Raw genomic sequence first — 27,598 nt, 5'->3', positions numbered from 1 at the left:
ATTTTAGATAAATATATTTATTTATTTTAAAGAAATGAGGGACTAATCTAAATATTTTGTGGTAATCAACATTACATTTACTCAAAACCCCTTTTAAGACGATTAGCCTTTTAACTGCTATTTCCCAGAAATTGTGACCAGAGGAGAGTTATAAAAGGCTATTTATGGTTCTTTGTGTGTGAAATTATTTTCACGCTTATTCTGTGCGGTGTAGGCTATAGTCTATGTAATATATACCACCAACAAATGCAAACGCTTCTTCCCTTTAGTTGACGTTTATTTTACTTTGCAATAAATTGTAATATTATCCTAATTTCCTTGTAAAAGTAAAGCTTGTTGCTTAATAGGTGACTTGTGCCTTTCTCCGGGTTTCTAATCAAATTGCGTCAGAAAGGGGGAGGAGAATGATTCATGTTTGTGTGTAGTGTGAGTAACGCTTCACACATCAACTGCATTTGTGATGTGAAGTTGAAAGGGAAAGTAAAGAAAATATTTTCAAATCATATTTTCCCCCCAATATTATAACGATTACGGCAACAACTGCTCTGTGAAATTGTTGTAATGTTTGAGGAGTATCAAGCGTCACTCAATGGCTGAGATGTAAGTGTTCTTTCATAATGGATTCCCGTTTTCGAAATCTCGTCTACTGAGTTGGCTATTATTGTGCTGAAAGTCACTTTGCGGTATTTTTGTTAAATGTGTAGGCTATAGATATGTTAACAATTAAAAAAAAAAGATAGTGCCTTGAGCTCAGAATTATCCACTCATTAAGTGTGTCTGTAACAGAAAAAACATTTTATGAAGCTACGTTTCTCGTTTACTCGCCAAATATAGTGGTCAAGTTCACTTTAACTAGCGACATTTGGATAAAGCTTTTTAATTACTTTTGAGGACGCTGTTATCACCTACTTTTACACTTTCCCCCGTTTCATTATTTTGTATTATTTTGCGTCATTGGTGTTGTCATTGTGAGGAAACTTGACCCCATATGAAAAGCACAAGCGAATATACTGTTTATATCCGTCGCCACACCCACTTGTTCAACGTCATAGCGTAATTGCTTTAATGTGCTTCTCACTAACTTACTGAGCACATTATTCAAGAATGAATGTCGGCTGATTTTAAGATCCCAACTGGCTCAAAACAGTTCTCTGATTGTCTCTTTCACTTTTGCATTGTGTCTAAACCTTTAACATAAGTCTTTTCATTCGAAGTTGGACTTCAGTTCATTTTGGCCTGTTTTGCTTGTTTCCAGCTTTTTTGTTTAACAAACAGAACCTCCCTACATTTTCTTCACCCACACAGTGATCCTGTTGCTGACTGACTGATCCTCCTCTTGATTTCTGAAGAAGTCTCAGACTTGTCTTCAACATGTCAGGACCAGGTAATTATATATTTTTTGTTTGTTTGTTTTTCCCCCTAAAACAGGTAGGACATATTTGTGCGTTTTTAGAGGTGGAAATGCATCAGTTAATGTAAGTTTTGCGATACCTACATTACCTAGACAGAGACTAACCCATTCATTGTGTTATGCAGATTATGCTAAAAATCTATCTTAAAATAAATAAATGTGTGTGTGTGTGTGTGTATATATATATATATATATATATATATATATATATATATATTATAAGCCTGTTTCTACATTTCCAACTGACATGTGATTTGTGCTATTTGATGTATGTTGCAATGGCCAAGGTGTGTTTTCTGGTGAACAATTTAATTTCCCTAAAGTTCAGTGAAGGCAATGCAGGAATTAAGGTGTACAAAATGGCTGTGTTCCACATTTATGGATTTCTACTGGCTGTGCAATTTTAAGTTCTTAGTATGAGCCCTTGCGTTATGAACTGTTAAACGTCTGGTCACAAATCTGTCATCTATCTATGGCTTTAATTTCATCAGTTGTGCCTTTTCTTTTAGTACCCAATGCAATTTGGCTATACGATCATAAGAGTGAACGTACAACTGTTCTAATGTGTTCTGTCATCATTTAAGAAGTCTCTCCTCAAACTAGTCCCTGTCACTTCCACACTAAACTGCATTTTTCTGATAAACTGACCGCCAAATGACTTCCTTAACGTCATTATGGAGTAGATAAACTTATGGAGCAAAAGATCTTCTCAACTACCCACTGAATTTTTAGTCATGTTCATGTGTCTGTGATTTTTATAATCATGGCTTAGAAAATATGTCAGACATCATCACACAAAGGCTTTGTCTTGCACAATGGCAGAGATAACACTAAACTGGAATTGCAAGAAATGGAAGGGAGTATATAAATGTGGGTGTGTGTAGGAGCCACTTCTCTGCATGAAGTCTTTTCTGATGATTGAGGTGTTGACCTATGATTGTGGTTTATAAACATTTACATTTTTGTTAAGCTGTGAAATAGATCAAGTTACCACATCCACTTGTTTATTTCAAAATCCTTTGTGGAAACCAATGTATGAGAAGTCACATAATGCTATAGGCTCCAAAATTATTTTGGATGAGTCAGTACTCCAAACAGTTGCACAAAGGAGAAAATGTTTGTAAATATCTGCATGTCTGGCTAAAATGTAATCCGTTCGAGTCAGAATAAGAAATTACTCTCTACAATTAGGATATTTACAAAATACCACGAACATGCAACCACAAACAGAAAGCTAACATGATGGACGCAGCTTGCAATGCCATGTGGCAGGTCTTGAAAATCAAATTAGAAACAATCAAGGGCAGAGATGCAGTGGGTGTTTCTTTGGTTTTCCAGACAGCATTTACATTTTACATTTACTCATTTGGCAAATGCTTTTAACATAAAGGTCATTCAATGTTTACACTTAAGCAGTTTACATAGACACAGTAAGCATAAGAAAGCACACAGTCCAATCTTTTGAGAAATGCCTACCAGAATACCTTTTAAAACAACGAACAAAGGACGGAACTAGTTCAGACATGCTTGTCTCTTCTTTTTCGCAAAAAATCTGTCCTCGAAAGAATGAACAAACTGTTCATCAGTCTGGATAAGTCAACTTCACCAATAAGTAGTGAATGAATACAGCATGCCACATTATTGCACATCATGTCCATTCAATACCAGGGTTGGGGAGTAACAGAATACTTGTAACGGGAATACGCATTTAAAAAAGAACAAAATATTAGTTTACTTATAACCCTACACTTATTTCACTAGTTACAATTTAAATCGTTAGTAATCAGAATACAGTTAAATTCAAAAAGTATTTGATTTCTGAAGAGATTACTTTACATATTAAATGGAACAAATGACAATATAATGTAGTGGATTCAGTTGACCTCTCTGGGAACCAGCACCTTATCGTGGTGGAGAGGTTTGTGTGCCCTTATGATCCTGAGGGTTGTGTTGTCTGTAGCCATGTGCTCCTGGTAGGGTCTCCCAAGGCAAAGTGGTCTCAGGTGAGGGGCCAGACTAAGAATGGTTCACAATGACTCATGGATAAAACGGCAAGAGGAGGAGTTACCCTGCCCGGAGGAAGCCCGGGGCCCCCGTCTGGAGCCAGGCCCAGATGGAGGGCTCGTCGGCGAGCGCCTGGTGGCCGGGCTTGTCACGGAGCCCGGCCGGGCACAGCCCGAAGAAGCGACGTGGAACCCCCCTCTACATCCCTTGGGCCCACCACCCATTGGAGGAACTGCAGGAGTCGGGTGCGCTGCCATATGGGCGGCAGTGAAGGCCGTGGGCCTCGACGGACCAGACCGGGCAGCAAAGTCTTGCTCTGGGGACGTGGAATGTCACCTCACTGGGGGAAGGAGCCGGAACTAGTGAGGGAGGTGGAGCGTTACCAGTTGGATCTGGTGGGGCTTACATCGACGCACAGTTTTGGCTCTGGATCCGTACTCCTGGATAGGGGATGGACTCTATTCTTCTCTGGAGTTTCCCAGGGTGTGAGGCGACAGGCGGGTGTGGGGATACTCACGAGTCCCCGGCTGAGTGCCACTACGTTGGAGTTTACCCCGGTGGACGAGAGGGTCGCCTCCCTACGCCTCACGGGTTGTGGGGAAAACTCTGACTGTTGTCTGTGCATATGCACCGAACAGCAGTTCAGAGTATTCGGCCTTCTTGGAGACCCTGAATGGAGTCCTGAATAGGGCCCCAGTAGGGGACTCCATAGTGATGCTGGGTAACTTCAACGCACACGTGGGAAAACGTGATTGGGAGGAACGGCCTCCCTGATCTGAACTCAAGTGGATGTTTGTTATTAGACTTCTGTGCTAGTCATGGATTATCTATAACAAACACCATGTTCGAACATAAGGATGCTCATAAGTGTACGTGGTACCAGAGCACCCTAGGCCGAAGGTCGATGATCGATTTTGTAATCGTGTCGTCGGATCTGAGGCCATATGTTTTGGACACTCGGGTAAAGAGAGGGGCAGAGCTGTCAACCGATCACCATCTGGTGGTGAGTTGGGTCAGGGGTGGGGAAAGACTCTGGACAGACCTGGGAAGCCCAAGCGAGTAGTGCTGGGTGAACTGGGAACGTTTGGAGGAGGTCCCTGTCCATGAGATCTTCAACTCACACCTCCGGCGGAGTTTTTCAGGCATCCCTGCAGAGGTTGGGGACATTGAACCGGGTGGGCAATGTTCAAAGCTTCCATTGCCGAGCCGCGGTGGAAAGCTGCGGCCTCAAGGTTTTAGGTGCCGCAAGGGGTGGTAACCCTCGAACACCGTGGTGGACACTGGTGGTCAGGAAGCCGTCCGACTGAAGAAAGAGGCCTTCCGGGATTTGTTGTCCCGGAGGTCTCCGGAGGCAGTTGCAAGGTACCGACAGGCCCGAAGGGCTGCGGCCTCGGCCGTGAGGGAGGCAAAGCAGTGGGTGTGGGAAAAGTTCGGAGAAGCCATGGAGAAGGACTTTCGGTCCGCACCAAAGTGCTTCTGGAAAACCGTCCGCCACCTTAGGAGGGGGAAATGGGGAACCATTCAAGCTGTATACAGCAAAGATGGGACGCTGTTGACCTCAACCGAGGAGGTTATTGGGCGGTGGAAGGAACACTTTGAAGAACTCCTAAATCCCAACACGCCCTCTATGGTAGAGGCAGAGCCGGAGGATGATGGGGGATCAGATTCTATTTCCCTGGGGGAGGTCACTGATGTAGTCAAACAACTCCGCAGTGCAAAGCCCCGGGGATTGATGAGATCCGACCAGAAATGATGAAAGCTTTGGATGTGGAGGGGGTGTCATGGATGACACGCCTCTTCAACATTGCGTGGAAATCTGGGACAGTGCCTAAGGAGTGGCAGAACGGGGTGGTGGTTCCCCTCTTCAAAAAGGGGGATCAGAGAGTGTGCCAACTACAGGGGTATCACACTTCTCAGCCTCCCTGGTAAAGTTTACTCCAAGATGCTGGAGAGGAGGGTTCGGCCGATTGTCGAACCTTGGATTGAAGAGGAACAATGCGGTTTTTGTCCTGGCCGTGGAATGACGGACCAGATCTTTACTCTCGCAAGGATCCTGGAGGGGGCCTGGGAGTATGCCCATCCGGTCTACATGTGTTTTGTGGATCTGGAGAAGGCGTATGACCGGGTCCCCCGGGAGAGACTGTGGGAGGTGCTGCGGGAGTACGGGGTGGGGGGATCCCTTCTTAGGGCGATCCAATCCCTGTACGTCCAAAGCGAGAGCTGTGTCCGGGTCCTCGGCATGAAGTCGAGTTCATTCCATGTGGGGGTTGGTCTCCACCAAGGCTGCGCTTTGTCACCAATCCTGTTTGTGATATTCATGGACAGGATATCGAGCGTAGTCGAGGTGGGGAAGGTGTGCTGGTTCGGTGGGCTGGGGATCTCATCACTGCTTTTTGCAGATGATGTTGTCTTCATGTCATCATCGGTCCGTGACCTTCAGCTCTCACTGGATCAGCTTGGCAGTCGAGTGTGAAGCAGCTGGGATGAGGATTAGCACCTCTAAATCTGAGGCTATGGTTCTCAGCAGGAAACCGATGGAGTGCGTACTCCAGGTAGGGAATGAGGTTTTGCCCCAAGTGAAGGAGTTCAAGTACCTGGGGGTCTTGTTCACGAGTGAGGGGACAATGGAGCGGGAGGTTGGCCGGAGAATCGGGGCAGCGGGGCGGTATTGCACTCGCTCTATCGCACCGTTGTCACGAAAAGAGAGCTGAGCCGAAAGGCAAAGCTCTCGATCTACCGGTCAATTTTTGTTCCTACCCTCACCTATGGTCATGAAGGTTGGGTCATGACCGAAAGAACTAGGTCGCGAGTACAAGCGGCCGAAATGGGCTTCCTCAGAAGGGTGGCGGGCTTCTCCCTTAGAGATAGGGTGAGGAGCTCAGTCATCCGTGAGGAGCTCGGAGTAGAGCCGCTGCTCCTTTGCGTTGAAAGGAGTCAGTTGAGGTGGTTTGGGCATCTGGTAAGGATGCCCCCTGGCCGCCTCCCTAGGGAGGTGTTTCAGGCACGTCCAGCTGGAAGGAGGCCTCGGGGAAGACCCAGGACTAGGTGGAGAGATTATATCTCCACACTGGCCTGGGAACGCCTCGGGGTCCCCCAGTCAGAGTTGGTTAATGTGGCTCAGGATAGGGAAGTTTGGGGCCCCCTGCTGGAGCAGCTGCCCCCGCGACCCGACTTCGGATAAGCGGTTGAAGAAGATGGAGATGGAGAGAAGATGGATTCAGTTGAAAAACATTTATCCATATAAATGATGCAATCCAAAGAGCATTTGAACAGCGATGAAACACTTTCTTAAGATGTGCTACATTCATGAAACGGAAGTACATTTGGAGCAGCAAAAACAGAAATAAACCTTGTGTAAATTGTCATGTGAACATTTAGCTTTATGCTAAGCTAAAATGCTATTTCTAGCCATTTTCATGCACATGTTTCCAGGCACAATCATGTATTTTTGTTTGTCACGAAAATCCACATTAGATAATAATTTTTTATTTCTCTAATAAGACGTTTTATATTAGAGCAACAATCTTATTCTTGATGGGAATGTTTGTATTGTTTTTCTGTAAAAATATCTAATCCTTAATACAAGATCAGTTTGCTTTATCTTGTTTTAGAAGCAACATTGCATATGATATTTAGGCTTTTTCAGAGAATGTATTTTTAACATGTGTATTTTGTCTTGCTGTACTGGCAGAGTTTTTATAGTCAAAACAAGGGGAAAAATCTACCAGTGCTGAAGAAGTAATCCAAAGTATTTAGAATACGTTACTGACCTTTAGTAATCTAACAGAATATGTTACAAATAAAATTTTACAGCATGTATTGTGTAATCTTTAGTGGAATACATTTTAAAAGTAACTCCCTACCTTGTTCTGAACACTCTGGTCAACAATCACTTTATTCAATTACTTATTTGTGAATGTAGCTAGTAGTTTTTCGGTTATGCACAAGTACAGGGCGTTGATTTTTTTTGTCTTAGAATGGAATTGGAATCTCCTGCTTGTTTGGCAAGAACATTCTTTTGTTTATTTTATGTTTTTGTACATTTATGTATAATTTTGCATATAGGTTGTTTTGGTTCTTTTATTAAAATGTCTTGCTTTCAGAAATATGTCTGCGTCAAATTTATACGGTTTATATAGTCTGGATGTCCCGAACTAAGAGTATTCTTGTAAAATTGACTTTTAAAAATGTTAGGACATTCTCCTAGTAAAGATGCATGCAAAACATTCTCACTATTGTTTATGGACTTTTGGCAAAGGCTGCCAATATATGAATTATTGTATGAGATTTTCACTGCTTATTAATCTGAATAAGGTTATAGATTTGTCTGAGTGGTCAACGTTGTTGCGCTTTGCCTGGATGCAGCATGTTCTGTAAATTGTTTTGGTTGGTGTGTCCAGAAAAGTTTAAATGTACGTTGTTGTTATTATTATTTTGAGTCTGTAGAGTGGAACTTACTGATAGGATGGATGGCAATTTTATAAAACATTTAAAGTCTTGGAACCATGAATGGAATAAAGGAAATTGACTTAGCTAGGCCCTATGTCTGTTTAGAAAGAAGACTTTTATGCTGAGATATATATATATATATATATATATATATATATATATATATATATATATATATATATATATATTTATTATTTGTTTTATCTGTTTCAGCTTCTATTGAGTGGATCAAACTATTCAGCATATTTGCAGAGTATTAATTAATCTCTCAAAGTCATTGTAGTCTTACCACAAAACCTAATATTAAACCATGCTTCCCTTTTAAATGGTCTTCATCAGGTTTTATTTTTTGCATATTTTGTATGTTTTTGTATAGCATAAGATGAATACCATATGGACCTCATTTCCAATAAGGATAGTGTGTTAACTATTGTGAAGTTTTGTTGAACTGGTTATTTAGAGCTTTATTCCATTTCAAATTCACTACATATTGTTTTCAAATAGGGTGGTGAAAGATTTGAATAGAAAAACGGAGCTACTGAGTGAATAATTATTATGTATGTTGCAAGGAAGGAGAGTTGAACACATTTTAATATTTTTTTCACAAACTTTATGTAGATTTGTTGTAATTTAATGTTAAAAAATATGGCTGTCAAAAAAAGACAGAAAGACCAGCCTTTAGAAAGCAGAATGAAAAAATTATGTGTTTTTTTACATTCTTCATTGCACCTTTTTCTTTGAAAGTTTGTGCACACCTCCTTGCAGCCCCCTGTGGGTCCCCAGGTAGGGTTGCACCTGCTGTGTGTAAGGTCTTAAATTGGGATGTAAAGTTCACACTAAGGGCTTGGTAGTTAATTTGTAACAAAGTCAGAGCTTAATTTGATTGCGGTTAAGGCAAGACTTAACTAGTAGGTAATAAACTCCATAAAGTAATGTGTATTCGCATAATATGACGCTTACCTTGATCTAAAAGTCAGCCTTCAAATTTAAACACCAACGTGTTAAAATGCAGTGGATTTCAGTTTTATCCTATTACGATTAATGTTCAAACCCTGTTTTCTCACATAACTGTCAGCTATAATAAATGATATCCCCATTCAAATATGATATGCAATAAAATGTTATTTAATAAATAGAATCAGAATCAGCTTTATTGCCAAGTATGCTTACACATACAAGGAATTTGTCTTTGTGACAGAAGCTTCCAGTGCACAACAATACAAAAAAGACATGGATGATAATAAAAAATAATTATACACATACGTACATACACACACGCATACATAGATACACACATGCATAGTGCAATTCTAATATAAATATGTTGTGTTATGTACAGTGCAAAATACAAATCTATTATGTAGTGCGCAATTTTTTTATTTGTAATTTCTTGAGGAATAAAATATGCTAAATGGTATATTAAGCCTATGTAAATAATATTATTCAGGAACTGTACCTAAAAATAAAAAGGGGCAGTAAATGAATACTAATATATCAGGATGAAAAATGTACATTTATTCATTTTAATATCCTATATATTTTGTGTGTTGAAAATTGGCACTGGGTGAGGTACCACGAAAGTGCACCATTAGATCGGTTTCTGAAGAGCCGCTAAGTACATTTTTTTTGTATAATGTTCTCTCTTGTAAATACAAGAGTGTAAATGTTAACATCATCAAATATGTCTTTTACACAAAACATGAGCTCATTGATATAATTTAACCAGTCTGCTTTTTATTCTAGCCGTTACTCCTGGTTGGAGGCTGCCGTACATTTATAGATGCGTTCCATTCTTCCTAATTCTTAATGGTGCTATGCTCAAATATTTAGTAGTGCGTAAATTGTGACTTGGTGCCCATTTACGCTACACAACTAGTCTAAGTTGTATCTTATAAGTGGTGTTACCGGCCCCTAGTTTAAAAGCCCCTGTTTTAGAGTGGCAGCCTCTGTTTTAATTAACATGGTAGGTTGTATGTTGTAATTCATGTGCCTTCATGATTTTTAAAGATTATGTGTGTATGGGGGAAAAAAATGATTACTGTTGACAATGGGAATATATTTGACCTAAAAGTCTTTTAATGTTTAGTCAAACAAAAACAATACATTTTATAAACTCTGTTTACATTCCAGTTTCCAGAAATTACATATACTGTTTATGCTAAATTTTGACAATGAATGCCTCTCTTTTTCATTCATATGTGTAAATAAACCCATTGCCTGTTATCATTTCACATAGTACTGAGGTTTGAATTAAACATGACCTTTATCTAGAATAGTGGGTTGTTCATGATCTTTCACATAGATAACTACTGCCATGTGTGATATACTTCTGTACTTTTGCTATTTTTACAGTGCATCCGCGAAGTATTCACAGCACTTCGCTTTTTCCAAATTTTGTTATGTTACAGACTTATTCCAAAATTGATTAAATTAATTATTTTCCTCAAAATTCTACAAACAATACCCCATAATGACAATGTGAAAGAGGTTTGTTTGAAATCTTTGAAAATGTATTAAAAATAAAAAATGTACATAACATGTACATAAGTATTCACAGCCTTTGCCATGACACAAAAATAGGTGTGCCAAGCTTGTAGCATCATACAAAAAAAGACGAGGCTGTAATTGGTGCCAAAGGTGCTTCAACAAAGTATTGAGCTAAGTTTGTGAATATTTATGTACATGTGATTTTTGTTTTTTATTTTTAATAAATTTGCAAAGATTTCAAACAAACTTCTTTCACATTGTCATTATGGGGTATTGTTTGTAGAATTCTGAGGGAAAATTATGAAATTAATCCATTTTGGAATAAGGCTGTAACATAACAAAATGTGGAAAAAGTGAAGCACGGTGAATACTTTCCGGATGCACTGTATGTGGTACCTTAGATTTTAAATCCCAAAAAAGCACATCCATCAAAAAATGTATCCATATGGCTCCAGGGGGTTAATAAAGAAAAATATCAATATTTATAACTTTATAAACCATAATCGCTGGCTTCTGGTAGCTTAAGTGAGAGTAGATGGTTCTCGCGGTTCAAACAAATAGCGCTGGGCAACAAAGTTTATGAAGTTGCACTTTTTTGGGCTTCAAAATCTAAGGTACCATTCTCTCCCATTATAAAGCTTGGAAGAGCCAGGATATTGTTTTATATAACTCAAATTGTGTTTGGCCGAAATGAGAAAGTCATATATGCCTAGCTTGAGGGTGTTAAATTATAGGATAATTAAAAGTTTTGGGTGAACTAACCCTTTAACTTAATCATGTGACTTTTAGATTACGTAGATGAAACTTCTTATTGGTATGAATGTAAACAATACAGTATTGCCAAAGCAGAGGTTGCGTAAAAACAGAAATGCATCTTAATCTATAATTAAATGTAGATTAACAAATTTAACAAATATAAAAATAAATGCAAAAACAAGTTAAGAACTGCTGAAGACCACAGTTCCTTGAGAACATTGTCTCTGCCCCTCCTGCAATCTCATATTGGAATGGACTCTTTGATGGTTCATGCAACAAATGTTTTTTTCTCTCAAACGGAGTGAAATAAATCTCTTTTAAATTAATTCATAATATTTACCCTGTCAAAAATTTCTTAAAGAAAAATTCAGATTTGATTTTGACACTAATTTCTATTTTGTCAGAATTACAAAATTTTTGGATTTGTTGAAGTGTATCCAAATGCCTGCTTTATAATAAATCTAATTCTTGTAGAGAATTAAATGTAGATTTTATATTCATAAATAAAAATTTTTGAATTTTAAGCCAATTTTTTGGTATACTTACCAGAGATAAAACGGTCTTGGATTAGAATTTGATCTTCTCTTAACATAAAGCATTCAGAACGTGTACAATTTGCATGGCCTACAAACTTTTTACTTAAATGTGTAATTTTCTCTTTCTTTCTCATTTTTTTTTCTTTTTTCGTTTATTATACTGTTTAGTTTTGAGCTATGGTGTTTGTAAAGTGTTTTCTTTAACTGTTCTTTATTTTGCTGTTATTTTTAATACTTTTTGTTGTGTACTAATTTTGTTGTACCACACTGTAAACTGAATGTTCAAATAAAGCATTACAAAAAAAATCTAATCTTAAAGTCAGGATCGAAGCCTGAATTGACAGAGAAAGTTGATGAGCTGCATCATGGTACCAATTAAGCCTGATTGGATTGGTTTAAATTTGTCAACTTGAAACCCTAGAAGTTCATTCAGCAACATTCATAGTACAGGCCTCAGGGTTGTATGTCAATGCAGATTTTATTCTCGAATTTAAATGAATGGAAGTCAAAATAAATTGGAATGCAATTCAAAGAAATTCAACTGCTGTCAGTACAGATTTTAATTATGCAGTTGAAATTTCTGTATGTATTATCCATATGTATGTTATCATAAACACAACAGATGTTTAAAAATAATATGTTTGTGACAGTCAACAGACTTGCATGTGATGACTTTGTTGTTTAAACGGCACAAATGCCAAGACCAGCTACTGTATATTATGATTTATACTTTGATTGTTTGCTTTTGAAATTGCTACATTAACACAGTGTTAATATTTTATATAGTGGTGAAGCCAAACAAGCAACAATACTATAATGATGTCCTTTCTAAGATAACAGTTTGCACTCTTTTCATTTTTTGTTTTCTTCTAGGTTATCCATCCCCAAACCAGCCTCCATATCCCATGACCCATTTAGGCGGACAGTCCATGCCCCCCTATCCCATGGGAGGTTACGGAGAACCTGGGCATGCTGCCCCACCAGTAGGGTTCCAAGTGGGGTACCAGCCAGTTCCAGATCAGCCAGTCATGTACCAGCCTTGTCCAACTTCTCCAGCATCTCACCAGGGCCAGCCATATGGAGGTAAGTATAGGATAAATATATACTAAATTTGCACAAATTATTCTGTTCAAAAGTTAAGGGTGGAGTAAGCTATTCCTGAGTAAGACTTTTAATATTTTAACTCAACAGCCAAACAAATACACCCCTTCCTTCAGTGTTCCTTCGGAAGCTCGATAATGTTGCGTAGATCGGTCTTATCCACTTTGTTTATTTTCACATTTACAGAGCCAGGGTGGTGTACAAACACTGGATTTTTTTTCAGCGTGCACAGAATGGACAGCTAGCGGACCGTGAAGAGATATTTTCAGAAATTGACAAAAAGTGTATTGGATTAAAATGACATACTCCACCTTTAACATCCCCTTGGTTCTAAATAGGGCGTTGCTTTGTTGATGACCAATAACTGTTTGTGTCTTTTGTGATAGTTGTGCATGTGTCCTTTCTTTGTCCTGAGCAGTGAAGCGGCCCACTTTTCTTAAGAAACTACCAGTTAGAATCTCCAGTTACTGCAAGTTCTTCACTTTCCCAGCATCTTCTGCACATTTGCATTCTTCCCAACTGTGGTTATTTGATGTTGATATCCAGATTTGACATTTAGGACAATTAAGGGACTTATAAACTACTACAAAAGGTGCAAACATTCATTGATGCTCAAGAAGGCAACAGACTATATTAAGACATAAGTGGTTGTAAACATTTGAACTGTGAGATTTGTGTCGATTTTTATTATTTTGTCTTGTAGTATATGTGTAAATGTGCTTCTGAAGGGCAGTACAAAATAAAAATAAAATATTATCTTTTATATCTTATGTGTATACATTCTGAAAGGGGTGTGTAAATACACAAGACAAAAGAGGGATGCAAATTATGCACTTAAGTGTTATTTAACCAAGAATCAAGTTTTTCTTTATTTCAAAATACTTGAAATACTTGAAATGGTAGGTAAATCCACCTCTAGTACTTGAAATGGTAGGTACAGCCACCTCTAGTCTTAAGCATATACTACACTCAGCTGAAACAAATTCTGTACATTGCGAAATATTGCAAAACTAGTTAAAGTTAAGTCTGCTTTGTAGAATTAAGTGTGAGCTTTATTTAATCAATTTATAAATTCTAATGAATATGAATACTACAAAGACAATCTAAGAAAGTTATTGCTGAATGAAGCAAGCTGGCTGATGATGATGATGATGATGATGTGTCTTTATCTTCTTTCCAACCTTCTCTAGCTCCTGCTCCTGCACCAATGTCAGTGCCTGCTGGAGTACCACCTGGTCTGGAGTACCTCACTCAGGTAGATCATTTCTTTCTAACGCACATTACCATTTAAGTGTGTCTCTATATTGAATGTCTGTTATTATATTTTTCTATGCATTTCAGATTGACCAGATCCTCATTCACCAGAAAGTGGAGTTGATAGAGGGTAAGTCTGCTTCAATGTAGATGATGTTTACTACATCACTTCAAAGCACTGTGCATTGATATAAAGCTAGTCTGTTTTATCATAATTTTATCATAAAATATTGTAAAGCAGTGTTTTGTCTATAATATAACACTTAAGACAAAGTCATGGGCATATTCACCTCAAAACATTATGAGTTAATAACATTTAAAAAAAAAATTTTTAAGCCAGATAACAAATGCAAATATAAAGGTATTTTTATCAGTGATGAACATTGTTATATTGCGTTAGTAATTTAAATTAATGCTGCAACAACTAATCGATAAATATAATTATTGATAATGTAAATCATCGACAACGAATTTCAATGTCGATTAGTTTGATGTGTGCGACAAGCACAGGGGTGATGAATGCATTTGCATGATGAAATACAACAGAGACGAGTTGAAGTGGAAAAACAAGACCCTAATTTTGTGTCAACACACAAAAGAACTTTATAAATCCCCTTATCTACACTTACTACTTCAGGTCTATCTACCCTCCAGATGTCACCTTGACATTCTGCGGGTGAACGGCGTATCATGGTGCCATCTCATAGAAACACAAAATCACTTTCCTGGACTTTCACTTCGAATGTACCCCGCAGGTGGAATGACCTGCCGAATTCCAGCAGAGCAGCAGTCTCTCTAGCCTCTTTCAAAAAACACCTAAAGGCACCGCTCTTTCATGACCACCTACTAATGCACTCTCGGCCTCCTAAAAAAATCAAAAATATCTATCCATTCTTCTACCTGTCTTTCCACTTCCTCACTATGTATCCTTCTTCCAACAATTTTGAACCTTGATTTATAGCATGTTGCTTCGTACTGTAATTGCTTCTATTGTTCTTCTCATTTGTAAGTTGCTTTGGATAAAAGCGTCTCCTAAATGAATAAATATAAATGTAAACACTTTAAAGATCATAATACGCATGGAGTTTAATGTGGACAGGTTAGTGTGTTAGGTGCGTTGACAGTGCTTGTTCTGTTTGATGTGCTAGACAGTTTTTCCTCTTTAGTGCATAACTTACATTTTACTGCTATTTTCTATATTATATAATGTACCCTATACATGTTATGAATTCAAAATCAGGTGCTGATTGTCTTTACAACAAGTGAGTCTCCGTTATATTACAATGAGCAAGCGAGCACGTGTATCCACGGCAATCAAACTGATCGCAACGGAGAAAGGGAGAGATATAATTTTGATTAAACTGCTTTGCAGTTTAGTAAAGTGCAACATCATACTGCGATTTCAGTTTCAATGTAATCAACTGTGCTGCTCATGTTTGTCACACTGATGTCTCAGAGGTCAAAGTGTGCCAGTGTTGTGCCAAAGTCTGACTGCCCACCAGATTCGTACTACCTGCTATCTGATTGGCCCTTATCCCTAAAGCCCAACCCTACACCTACCCCCTATATACATAAGGGTACTAGTAAGTCAAAATTCATCACTACACCAGAATGCGACTTTTCAGTGGGAGAGTAAATCTGCACTTTGTTTGCAGATGATTGAAAGTCATGTGCATGCACAAGATCGTGCAGACACCGAGCGCACTGTTCTCGCTCTTTTCCAAGTGTCTTAGCAGCAGCTATTACCAATGTGTAGAAAATAGCAGGAAAAAATCCCACTTAATGAATTTCGTTGTGGGATTTAACATCTTCAGCAACATTTTAAGTATCACCGTGGACGCAGTGCATGAAATACACACATTTTTCATTTACATAATTCATTTTACAAAAATATACATCATCCCTCTCTAGGCAGCATAGACTGTTTAACATGCATATGCTCTCGTAAAGGGACAGAGCGCTAGTTTTATTCCCACTGTAAAAAAACAAACACATTTTCTCTCATTAGTTTGCCTTGACAGATGAAGCACTGAATGAGACGTAATAACATTTGTTAAACCCCAGTTATACACATCACAAGCTGCTCAATATCCAAAATGTAAGTCTACATTTAATTAGGTAATGTTTCAAAACATAAAAATGAATTCAACATGATAATGGCGTTTGATATGAAATGAAGCAAGATCACTATGGCTATTAGGCTATTATTATCAGAGCTTTTCAGCTGCAGGGTGAAGATGAATATTTGAAACGGTCTACTTCATTTCATCCTCTTAAAACGCCTGTTACATGTCTCATTTCTGGACAATACTGGCGTTTTTGTTCTTTGTATATCAGTCAGTGTTGGTCGTGTTTGGGTTGTCTGATTTCATGTCATATACACATTGTTAATTCACAGATTAGGCCTAATATCTACCTACTGTATATTACACATCACAACCGATTTAGTTGTTCTCTCAGCCAATAATCAAATCTTTAACTCAGTGACAAATCTTTGATCCTTCTTGTGAAAACACTGCACGTGGGCAAAAGCATGACTAAACGGGTGACCGAAAACCCATTATCTCCTCCACAGAACTCTTGGAACATGTGTAAATGGCAGGATGGCTGAGGTTAATATGATGTACAGTATTTTGGAATGCCCAATTCTCAGTGCGCTCTAAGTTCTCGTGGTGGTGTAGGATGATTCTCAGTTGCCTCCACGTCTGAAACAGTCAATCCGTGCATCTTATCGCGTGGCTTGTTAAGTCACTACTGCGGAGATGTAGTACGTGTGGAGATCCACCCTATTCTCCTCTGCATCCACACACAACTCACCACACGCTCCACCGAGAGCAAGAACCACACATTATAGCGACCACAAGGAGGTTACCCCATGTGACTCTCCCACTATTACAGCCGTGGCCAAAAGTATTGGCAGTGACAATTTTGTTGTTCAAAAGTTTTTTGCTTCAGTTGTTGTGGTGTTGATTCACATTGTTTCTAGATTATTGTGCAGAGTGATCAGATGCATTCTAAATAATTACAAAAAGCTTCATTGGCCAAAGAAATTCCACAAAATGATCACAAAAAAATTACCAGCTAACATCATTTCACTAATCATATCAATAGCACCTGGAAAAGTGTGAACGAGTACTAGTCAGGTGAAATCACACTATCATTCTGATTGGATTATAAGAGCTGACTGTTTGCTATAAAAGGAGGGAAGAAGTGCTTCCAATCATTGTGTTCTTGTTTGCAATGTTTACCTCTAAAGAAAGATGTGCAGCCATCATCTCTTTGCATCAAAATGGCCTCACATGCAAGGAAATTGCTGCAAAGAATATTGCACCTGAAAGAACCATTTACCGGATCATCAAGAACTTCAAGGAGAGAGGTTCAGCTGCAGTGAAGAAGGCTTCAGGATGTCTCCAAGTGTCCAGCAAGCCCCAGGACGTCTCCTCCTGAGGAGTCAGCAATGGAATTGTGTCACCACCAGTGCAGAGCTTGCTCAAGATTGGCAGCAGGTTGGTGTGAATGCATCTGCATGCACAGTGAGGCGAAGACTTTTGGACAATAGCCTGGTGTCAAGATGGGTGGCAAAGAAGCCACTTCTCTCCAAGAAAAACATCAAGGACAGACTGAAATTTCTGCAGGAAGTACAAGGACTGGACAGCAGAAGACTGGTGCAAAGATATTTGCTCTGATGAAGCACCCTTCCGACTGTTTGGGACATCTGGAAAATCAATAGTCCGGAGATGAAAAGGTGAACGCTACCATGAGTCCTGTGTCATGCCAACAGTGGAGCATCCTGAGACCATCCATGTGCGGGATTGCTTTTCATCCAAGGGAGTGGGCTCTCTCACAATTCTGTCCAAATACACTGCCATGAATAAAGGATGGTGTCAAAATGTCCTGCGAGAGCAACTTCTCCCAACGACCCAGGAGCAATTTGGTGATGGTCCGTGCATTTCCAGCATGATGGAGCACCATGTCACAAGGCAAGAGTGATAATGAAGTGGTTCGGAGATCATTACATTGAAATCTTGGATCCATGGCCAGGCAACTCCCCTGATCTTAATTCCATTGAGAACCTGTGGTCAATCCTCAAAAGGCTAGTGGACAAGCAGAAGCCCTCAGATTGGGATCAGTTCTGAGCACTAATAAGCAAGAATGGATCGCCATTAGTCAGGATTTGGCCCAGAAGCTGATATTCAGCATGCCAGAGTGAATTGCAGAGGTTATGAAGAACAAGGTTCAACACAGTAAATATCGACGCTTTGCATATATTGAGTGTTTTTGCCAAATAAAAGCCTTTAAAACTTATGAAATGCTTATCATTGTTTTCCAGTATACCATAGAAACATGTGAAAAAAGAATCTACAAATACTGAAGCAGCAAACTTTGAAACACATAACTTATGTCACTGTCAATACTTTTGAAAACGGCTGTAGAAAATTAACCAATTATCACAAAAATTGTTTGTTGCAGCACTAATTGAAATTTTTTTTTTTTTTAAGAAGATTTTATCTATGATCACAGTTTTTGAACACTGTAAGTTTTTTTTCTATTTGTGTTTTGTTTAAACTTAAAACACTCATCGTTATATTAGAAAAAACGTTGATCAAACTCCCAGGTTTTTGTAACTTTTCTGCATATTCTTTGGTCCTCTACAGCAATTATTGGCTTTGAGACCAACAACCAGTATGAGGTCAAAAATAGCCTCGGCCAAAAGATCTACTCTGCCAAAGAAAAGAATGACTGCTGCACACGCAACTGCTGTGGTGCACTGCGCAGCTTTGACATGAAGATCAAAGACAACACAGACCGAGAGGTCATACGGCTGATCCGACCTTACCGTTGTGTCTCCTGTTGGTGCCCCTGCTGTCTGCAAGAGGTAGAACAGACTTAATTCATATCAGTGATAATGTAACCAATATAAAAGGTTAAAAGCAAAAATTATCTCAGGACAGAAGTAGTAAGGAACAAAAGGACTACATATTTATAACATGGAATACAATATTGCACGGTATCCTATAGGTATTATTTAATGTATTTCTTTTTTTCTTCTCATGAAATTATCTTGGTTTTGGCTAGTTTACCCATCTTAAGGACGTGTTGTGTGATTACCTGTACAAAAATCTACTCATAAAATATTACTGGCATTGCCAAGTGTGTGACTTTTGAATTATAAATGGCATAGTCAAAATGGACCGAAGGAGTCTTAGAGACTTCACTCAACAGTGGCATGGTTTATTTTGTTTATGTAATTTAAATATGTACACAAATTTGCCTTTTATTTCTAAAATGATGGAAAAAGTCATTTTTATGCAACTGCAAGCATTTGAGCACTAACTCAATCTTTTGAAATATTTCAGTCTGGCTTTAGAGCTCGTCACAGAACGGAAACTTCCCTGCTCAGAGTCCTAAATTACATCTGTCTGTCAACTGATACTGGTGACTCTGATTTCTCATACTTTTAGATCTTACCACAGTGTTCGATATGGTTAACCATTAATTTTTTAATGATTCCAACAACTGAAAAAGAAAAACAAAACTTATATGCACAGAATTAACTTTTAACCCCTAATATTCCCTTTTGCCCTCCCAATCCCCAACCCCACCCTGACCCCCAACAAACATCCCTGTGTTCACAGCTAAAGAACACACACAAAGAAACATAATACATAGTCATATTATGTGTGTGTGTGTATATATATATTATTATTATATTATTTATTTATTTATTTATTTATTAATAATCACACACATTTAAAACTATAAATCCCTCTCCACTGCCCCTCCCCGAGAGCCATCCAAAAAGGTAAAATAACTGCCCCGCTTCCTATTAAATACACCCAGGTTGCCTAGCCTTCTATCTGACATTTTTTCAAATGCCACCACCTTGCCCATCTCTGTGCACCACTCCTGAAATGAGGGACGATCCAGCCGACCTCCATTCCTTAAGAATAATCTGTCTACCGATCATAACACTGACTAGAACCCAATTTCTTATGTATTTATCCCATATATTAATGACCGCCCCATCACCTAAAATGCAGTGTCTGGGGTAAAATGAAATTTGAGTGCCCAAGACGTGACATAAATCTCTGAACCCTCAACCAAAATGATTGGATCTTAACACGCCATCAAAAAACAGGAGTTGTGTCCCCATCTCCTGATTGGCATCGCCAGCAGGTGGGTGTGTCTTTTTTTTACCAAGCTAGTACAATCTAGAGGGAGTCCAATAGAATTGATGTAAATTATTGAATTGCATAAGGTGCACCCTTGCATCTCTAGATGCAGAATTGACATTTTTTAGAATCCTAGCCCACACTCCCCCCTCCAATACCAAGTTTAAATCTTTCTCCCATAATCTCTTAAGAGAAGTTGAAGTTCCACCCCAGACTCTGAATTAGCAGGCAGTAATACACTGATGCGTCATGACCTTTTCCAAAAGCAGTAATCACCACTCCCAGAGAGTCTGCCACTTTAGGGGGGTGTATTGTACTCCCAAACAATAGTAAAGAGCAGGTGGTGCAGTTGTAAATACCTTAAGTATTGAGACCTGAGAATCCCAAAATGTTGCATTCCATTCTTATTACTCGTTTGGAGCACTGCGTGGGAATCCAGGGCAACATTCTCAATTGGTTTAAATCAGATTTGACCAACAGGAGCTTCTCGAATAGCATTGCAATTTTAAGTCTTCTGCTCATCTTACCTGTGGAGTACCGCATGCTCCATTCTTGCTCCAGTTCTATTTTTTCTTTACATGCTTTCTATAGGTGCCATATTTAAGAGACACGGGGTGTCGTTTTATTGTTACGCTGATGATACCCAAATCCATTTGCCATTGAGACTAGGAAACCACATGCTATTTAACCACTTTTGGCTTGCTTAAAAGATATAACATCATGGCTGTCTTCTAACCTTTTGCACTTAAATGAGAGTAAGACTGAAATGATTATATTTGGACCTCCGCATTCTAAATAAAATCCAAAGTTTTACTTTGATCAATTTGCACTTCATATCAAACCGTATGTAATTAAAATCTGGGCTTTTTACTGGACAGCAAGCTCAAACTCGTTAAACAGATTAATGCAGTTATTAGAGGAAGTTTCTTTCAACTCAGGCTTCTAGCTAAGGTAAAGGCCTTTTTGTCTTTTACTAATTTTCAAACAGTGATGCTTTTATCTACTCATGTCTGGATTACTGTAATTCTCTTTACACCGGGATTAACCAGGCACCCCTGGCCAAATTCCAATTAGTCCAGAATGCTGCTGCCAGAATTTAGACGTGTACGCGGAAGCATGAACAAGTCACTCCGATTCTCACCTAATCTCACTGGCTACCGGTCCACTACAGAATTGGTTTTAAAATACTTCTACTGGTTTATAAATCTTTGAATAACATTGCTCCTTCCTACCTCCCAGAGCTTCTATCTGATCATAATCCATCCAGAGTTCTTAGATCATCTGGCCAAGCGTTGCTATTGGTTCCTAGAACTAGACTGTGAAGCACAGATGTGATTGTGCTTGCGACATAGCGAGTCCTAAGCTTTGGAATAGTATACCTCTACACATTAGGACTGCCCCAACTTTAACTATCTTTTTTTCTCTGACTTTTGACCATCTGTAATGACACTCCTTAAACTTGTGTTTTCATCTTTATTTTTCTTCTTTTATTGTTATTATTTTTATTTCCTTACTCTATTATTGTTATTACTAGAATTTTTACTTAAGGGTTTTTATTTTCTGCTGTGAAGTACTTTGGTCAACTTGTTTTTAATGGTGCTATACAAATAAATATGACATTGACATTATGGACATCTGTTTGCCTAGAAGACAATTTGGACATTGCTTTAAATGAATAATTTGTGTATAACTAGTAAGTTACACACAAAAAATATATATATTTAGCTGTTTCTTCTGCTAAACCATCTGTCACTCTAAGATGCCCTCTGTTTTGAAGAGATCAGGTTGGCCTATGCATTACTTACCCTATTTACACAATGTGTATTTCACGTTCAGATTGAGATACAGGCACCCCCAGGAACAACCATAGGGTATGTGAAACAGGACTGGCACCCCTGTTATCCAAAATTCTCCATCCAGGGAGCCAACAAAGAGACAATGATGAAGCTTGAGGGGCCCTGCATGGCGTGTAACTGTTGTGGTGATGTGAATTTTGAGGTAACTTTTTGAATTGCATGACCTTTTAATCAACATTTTAGCTTTTTTTTTTTTCTGTATGATGTTTAGGTGTTAATTTATTACCACTAATCTTGTTGCAGGTTTTCTCTTGTTAATACACAAGTCAAGAAGTACTGCTGATGCAGGCAAACATTATACAGACTCTTTCTTTCTTTAGCTCAAAGGTAAGGGTGGTGGGAAGTCTATTGGTCGAATCAGTAAGCAGTGGAGCGGCCTGTTGAAAGAAGTCTTCACCGACACTGACAACTTTGGCATACAGTTCCCTCTGGACTTGGATGTTAAGATGAAGGCTGTACTTATGGGCGCTTGCTTCCTCATTGTGAGTATCATGTTAATGGCATATTTCAGTGACTCGCAAATTAGATCTGGAGTGATTCACAGTGTCTTAGAAGCTGAGACTATTTAACCCAGAGACAGACACTTGTATAAAAATAAATGGGTGAAATTGGAATGCCCAATACGGCAGATGTAGAAAAGACTTGCAGGTAAAAGAGCCAATCAGCTTTTAGATACAGATATCGCCTGTCAGTTAACTCAAGAATGCACATGCACATTAACTGGACCAGTCTGAAAATATTGTTTTTTAATGTGTTCTGAGCTAAAGAAGCACTGTTTATGATACCATAGTTATCAGATTTTACTGCTGATTTGAAATATGTTCTTTGATCATAATATTGACCTGCTGTTTTGAAGATTCCGGTCTTTCCCCAATCAGGTAGCTAGGAGATACTTATGGCTGTTGGCTGTGTGGGCAAAAAATATATGAGAAATTTGAGTCAATTTAGCTGTTTACGCTGAACAGTTAACACATTCATTGAGATTAGGTCTAAATTAGTCTAGTCTTAGACAGACTCATCTGATCTCAGTCTTGACTTGAATTCTGCCCTCTCTGGTCTTGGTCTTGACTCAGACTAGGGATGTGCAAAACTACCAATTTTCATCTTCGACTGGTCGGTGGTTTGAACGACTAGTCAACTAGTTGGTGTTAAGGATAATAATGTATAATTTGGCTCCATTATGGTCATATCACCCAATCAGATGCGTTTTAGAGGGATATACGGATGCTAAGTGCAGCATTTCAACATGGTGACTAACAGATATTCAACAAATAAAAAGGCTAAATTATTATAACGTAATATTGCATTAAAATGTCCAAGTCAGAAATAAGAAAAGCTCCAATAAAAAAAAAACAGCACAACCACTCATGCGCATTCTTAACACCGAATGTCTCACATCAATGTAACCAGAGAGCTTTGGAGTCTCGGCAATCCTTGTTGCGCACTCAAAAGCACAGAACTGCAAGAAAATATTGCAGGTACATCTAGTTCACGACATCGAGCAGTTTAACCTTTCTAACTCTCAATTAATTTGAGAAATTGCATCTCCCATTAAAACCCTCACCACTAAAAATATTAATGTTAGTAGTCAACCCCACTAATCGACTTAAAACATTTTTTTTTGTTTTCGTGCAAGCATCTAGAGTCTAGGCCTAAGTTGGTTAACAAAATTGTCCACGCAAAGTACAATTGAAATGAATGAAGACAGCCCATTCAGAAGAAATTGGTGTAAGATATACCTATCTGACATGCTCTTTAAATATGCATGGAATAGGTAGTGCTCATCAGGACCATATTGTTCAAAGTATAATTAATCATATCGATCTACTGACACACAATACTTTGGCTGGTATTCTGTAATCTACAAACTGCAAATGGACTGAGTTTAGATTTTGCACTGAGAATAGAAGTGGTTTTCACATGTGTTAAGCACAATTATTTATTTATACACTTCATTCACATTGACCTCCCATACATTTTTGTATATACACCTGCTGTTTGCGCACATACACTCACAGATAGCCCGAACACTCCCATCCATGCCCAGCCTTTCATTGCCCAGGCACAAAAATTGCACTTTGATTTGGCGCTCTCACAACTAAAATTTAGTGCTCAGTCGTAGTGCATTGCTCTGTGCCTCAAGCATGTACGAAAATAGGGCCCAAGGTCTTTAACCAATATGCAACCACTAACCATAAATTCATGAATGATATACCAACCTGGTCTCCTAGTGAAAACTTGACTCCAGTCCAGGTACAATTCTCTGCTGTTTCCAGGTGAAATTAACTCTAGAGGCACTACAACAACTGTTTGTTTTATTCACTTTCACTCAACTCACAACTGCAGTGGCTGATTATGACTTAATTAACTCTTATTTTTCTCTCTATTACTCAGATCCTGCTATGTTATGATATCGAGTCTTTTACTCTAACGCATCTTTTAAAAAAATCATACATTTTAATGCTGGAATGTAGTGCAGACCCACCTACATAAATTTAATATCATTAGCTTGCACGGTAACGCACATCATAGAGCTTTGGACTCATTGGACTGCGGTTCAAAACCAAACACGAACTCAAGCTGAAACGTGAAACGTTCTCTTTTCGAACACTATTGGTTATGTTTAGGGCAAAGTTTTAGGTTAGGGAGGTACGTTTTATTAAAATCTCCATCTTTAATTCACCTTAAAATCCTTGTCTGATTTTGCCCTATTTGGCACCCCCTGCTGGACATTTCACTTGAAAAGTGCAGCCAAACATGTTATGAAGCACATAATTTCAAAATGTTGCAATGCTCACGTAAATTTCATGAGACCAGGCTGGATATACTGTGGTTTGAACCTACGATATCATGCATGTGAAGCTTATATTCTACCAATGAGCTGTATTCTCTTTTTGTAATGTCTGCAAGTATTATGTGTGACCTCAGTTTTGAGGTGTCCTTTGAAAGTTGGCATTTAGATTAGACAACTCCAGGAATTTCACACAGAGCTGACCAGTTATATAATAATTAGCATATGCAATTTGTTGATACTGTTTTGATCATAAATGTAATATCCCTTGCAGAATCTGCAAGATGTTTAGCATTAAAAAACAGGGATGAAATTACGCGAATTATCCTGTTAAAAATGTTACACCCTATTTCTTCTTAATATTGTTAGTTGCCTTCTTGAGTATTAAAATTATAATTATCTGTATCTTCTACGCTAGCGTCTATACTACTTCAGCCACTTTGAGAACTTAGCAGTGCGATACTGTAGATATTGTTGACTTTTGTGCAAAAATTGCTTGCTATGCTCCTCATTTGTAAGTTGCTTTGGATAATATCATGTGCTTGAGTACTAAATGAAAATGTAAAGTCGGCATGAAATCAAAATTGAACCTATTTTTGACTAATGGTTTATCTTTGTAGTTAAATCATTAGTCAATAGTTTTTAGTCAGTTTTAACCCTGCCCCTTTTGTGTACACAAACCCAGCATTAGTCAAAGCTGCAAATGCAGAGAGAGGTGCATTTTTGGCCAAACTACCTATGGTTACATGGCCACTGACTTGAATTTTCACATTTCAAAGAAGGAAAAATAACAGCAAATTTGCAGTTGTATTCGAGGCATTTCACACTTGAATGCTTCCAGAGATGATCCCTCCTGAAGGAGAAGGGCAGAGAAAGTGGCTGGAGTTTATTCATATTTTTTAATGCTGGCTTTTAGAATACAATCTTTCCCACTAGATTCTGTTGTGACTCATGGATCTTTGTTCTGTTTCTTCCCATAGGATTTCATTTTCTTTGAAAAAGTTGGAGCCTCTAACCAGCGGAACACTGTGTTCTCTTAGGGTGTGAGGATGTTACTGTTACTTGCTAAATAAATTTTGTGAACCCATCAAAATCTTGATAAAATTCTAATTCTACATTCTAACTTTCAGTTGATGAATCGGATGAATCTGATGTCCATTAATTCAATTTTATTCTGTAACTAAAGCCTGTTATCAGCTCTCACTGGAGTGAAACCAAAGGACATGTTCATGGTCATTTTTATAGTGTTCATTTGCAGCGCAATGTTTACAATGGCAGATAGGTTATCTTGACTGCCTTCTCATTGTGTGTCTTTTAAACCATCATAGCCTGAAATAATAACAAATAATTGTTACAAGCATCTAACATTTAAATGTCTTTATTTCAATAAAGAGCTTTTTATTTTACTTTATGTTTGAAATGAACTGCTTGCAGTAACATGCAACCTTTGAATATGTCATGTTGTGCAGAAAGCTTATTTTTCAGCATGTCTTTAGAAAGGAAATACACATATCACTCAACCATCATCTGAGGGAAACCACAGACTAGTTGCATGGTTTTGCTGTGTGCATTGACCAGTAACTTAAAACAATCTAAGCATTATTTCCAATGAGTGAAAATAGGGTGTCCAACATTGAATCTTTTTTTAAACTTCAGAATGGTCTATAAAAGTTTGTCAATGAAGTTAATAAATAACAAACAAAAGAAAATTCCCTCAAATACACTCTTGTTAAATGATTGAATAAAAAGCCTTATGCAGCATCCGAAAACAACTGGGTTTTTCTGTTTTTAACTGAAGAAAGACAAATACCAGATGAATGTTTTTATCTCAACTGGCTTCAGACTGTCTTTGGTAGTGTACCACAGCAGTGGGCAAGATTTAATAATAACCACTAAACAAACAAACCTGCCATAAATATGGTTTAAATGGGAGAAATAAATCTGTTTAAAGTAACTTTGCATGGTCACATGCTCATTTGCTAGCCAACTCCCTTTTGTGGATTTTTTTCATTCAATTTCATAAATTATTCATACCAAAAATATGTAGTGATGGAATTTTAGGATTTTTACTTCAGAATGTAAGCATCCAGACTTTGTAAATGAATTATTACTGTTAGACTAGTTACTAGGTTAATATGAATTAATAAATGTATGTACCAACTGCTTTGATATTACAGTTTCTGTATGTGTGTTTATATACAGTATATTAATGTTCTTGTATTTGTCTTAGCATTTTTTTCTATAATATAGCCTGAATAGTTCACATTGGGGCCAGTTGCCATCTCACTAACTGTATGGCTTTGAGTCAAAAGTCCAAAAAATATTTTCAGTGGATTTGGATGTTCGTTTGACACACCTAGTTCAGAACACCCCTTAATTGTGATCTTTTTTTAATGAATTGATTAGTAAGGTAGTTGTCACTCATCAGCTATTACAAAAACATGATATTGAAGTTTTAGTTTGGATGAAAGTGTAGTGGGTTTTCAACTAGGATAGAAAAAGGTTTTGAAATTCATACTTTTGGCTCAAAACCTTAAATAGAGATGTAGTCCTGGTGATAACATGTGAGACATCTTCTGGACTATATATATTTACACCTGTGTTCTTGTATGTGTTTTAAATGTTTCTTCTGTAATATGCTATATCAGCGTAACATTATAAATAAAGACCTAGCCTGTGAGCAAGCCATAAGGACCGGGTGTACTTTATTTTTGAGAGAGGCTTCTTTTGGTTTTGTTTTCAGACCTCATTAAGAAGTTTAATAAATAAAAAAACAGATT

The 27,598-nt window shown here is 38.1% G+C and overlaps 1 protein-coding gene across 2 annotated transcripts; it reads left to right on the top strand.

Moving 5' to 3' along the window:
* Window positions 1-418: 418 nt before the first annotated feature.
* LOC127663094 (phospholipid scramblase 2-like) lies at window positions 419-27,511 on the top strand. Of its 2 annotated transcripts, none has more exons than XM_052154535.1 (9): window positions 419-600; window positions 1,306-1,384; window positions 12,517-12,726; window positions 13,935-13,999; window positions 14,086-14,128; window positions 18,654-18,874; window positions 22,008-22,169; window positions 22,348-22,509; window positions 25,799-27,511. In XM_052154535.1, exons 2-9 carry the CDS (start codon window positions 1,372-1,374, stop codon window positions 25,856-25,858), a joined length of 936 nt encoding a protein of 311 aa, XP_052010495.1. In that variant the 5' UTR covers window positions 419-600; window positions 1,306-1,371; the 3' UTR covers window positions 25,859-27,511. The 2 variants fall into 2 exon arrangements, with proteins under 2 accessions (XP_052010495.1, XP_052010485.1); XM_052154525.1 differs by having other exon boundaries at window positions 1,256-1,384.
* The last annotated feature ends 87 nt before the right edge of the window (window positions 27,512-27,598 follow it).

This window comes from Xyrauchen texanus, chromosome 2, assembly GCF_025860055.1.
Source record: "Xyrauchen texanus isolate HMW12.3.18 chromosome 2, RBS_HiC_50CHRs, whole genome shotgun sequence".
NCBI classification, from domain to species: Eukaryota; Metazoa; Chordata; class Actinopteri; order Cypriniformes; family Catostomidae; genus Xyrauchen; species Xyrauchen texanus.
This window is presented reverse-complemented; position numbering and strand designations above follow the sequence as displayed.

Coding starts and splice junctions, on each gene's coding strand:
- LOC127663094 (XM_052154535.1), top strand. Junction 22,170..22,347: donor GTGGTGATGTGAATTTTGAG/GTAACTTTTTGA, acceptor TTCTTTCTTTAG/CTCAAAGGTAAGGGTGGTGG. Junction 22,510..25,798: donor TGGGCGCTTGCTTCCTCATT/GTGAGTATCATG, acceptor TTCTTCCCATAG/GATTTCATTTTCTTTGAAAA.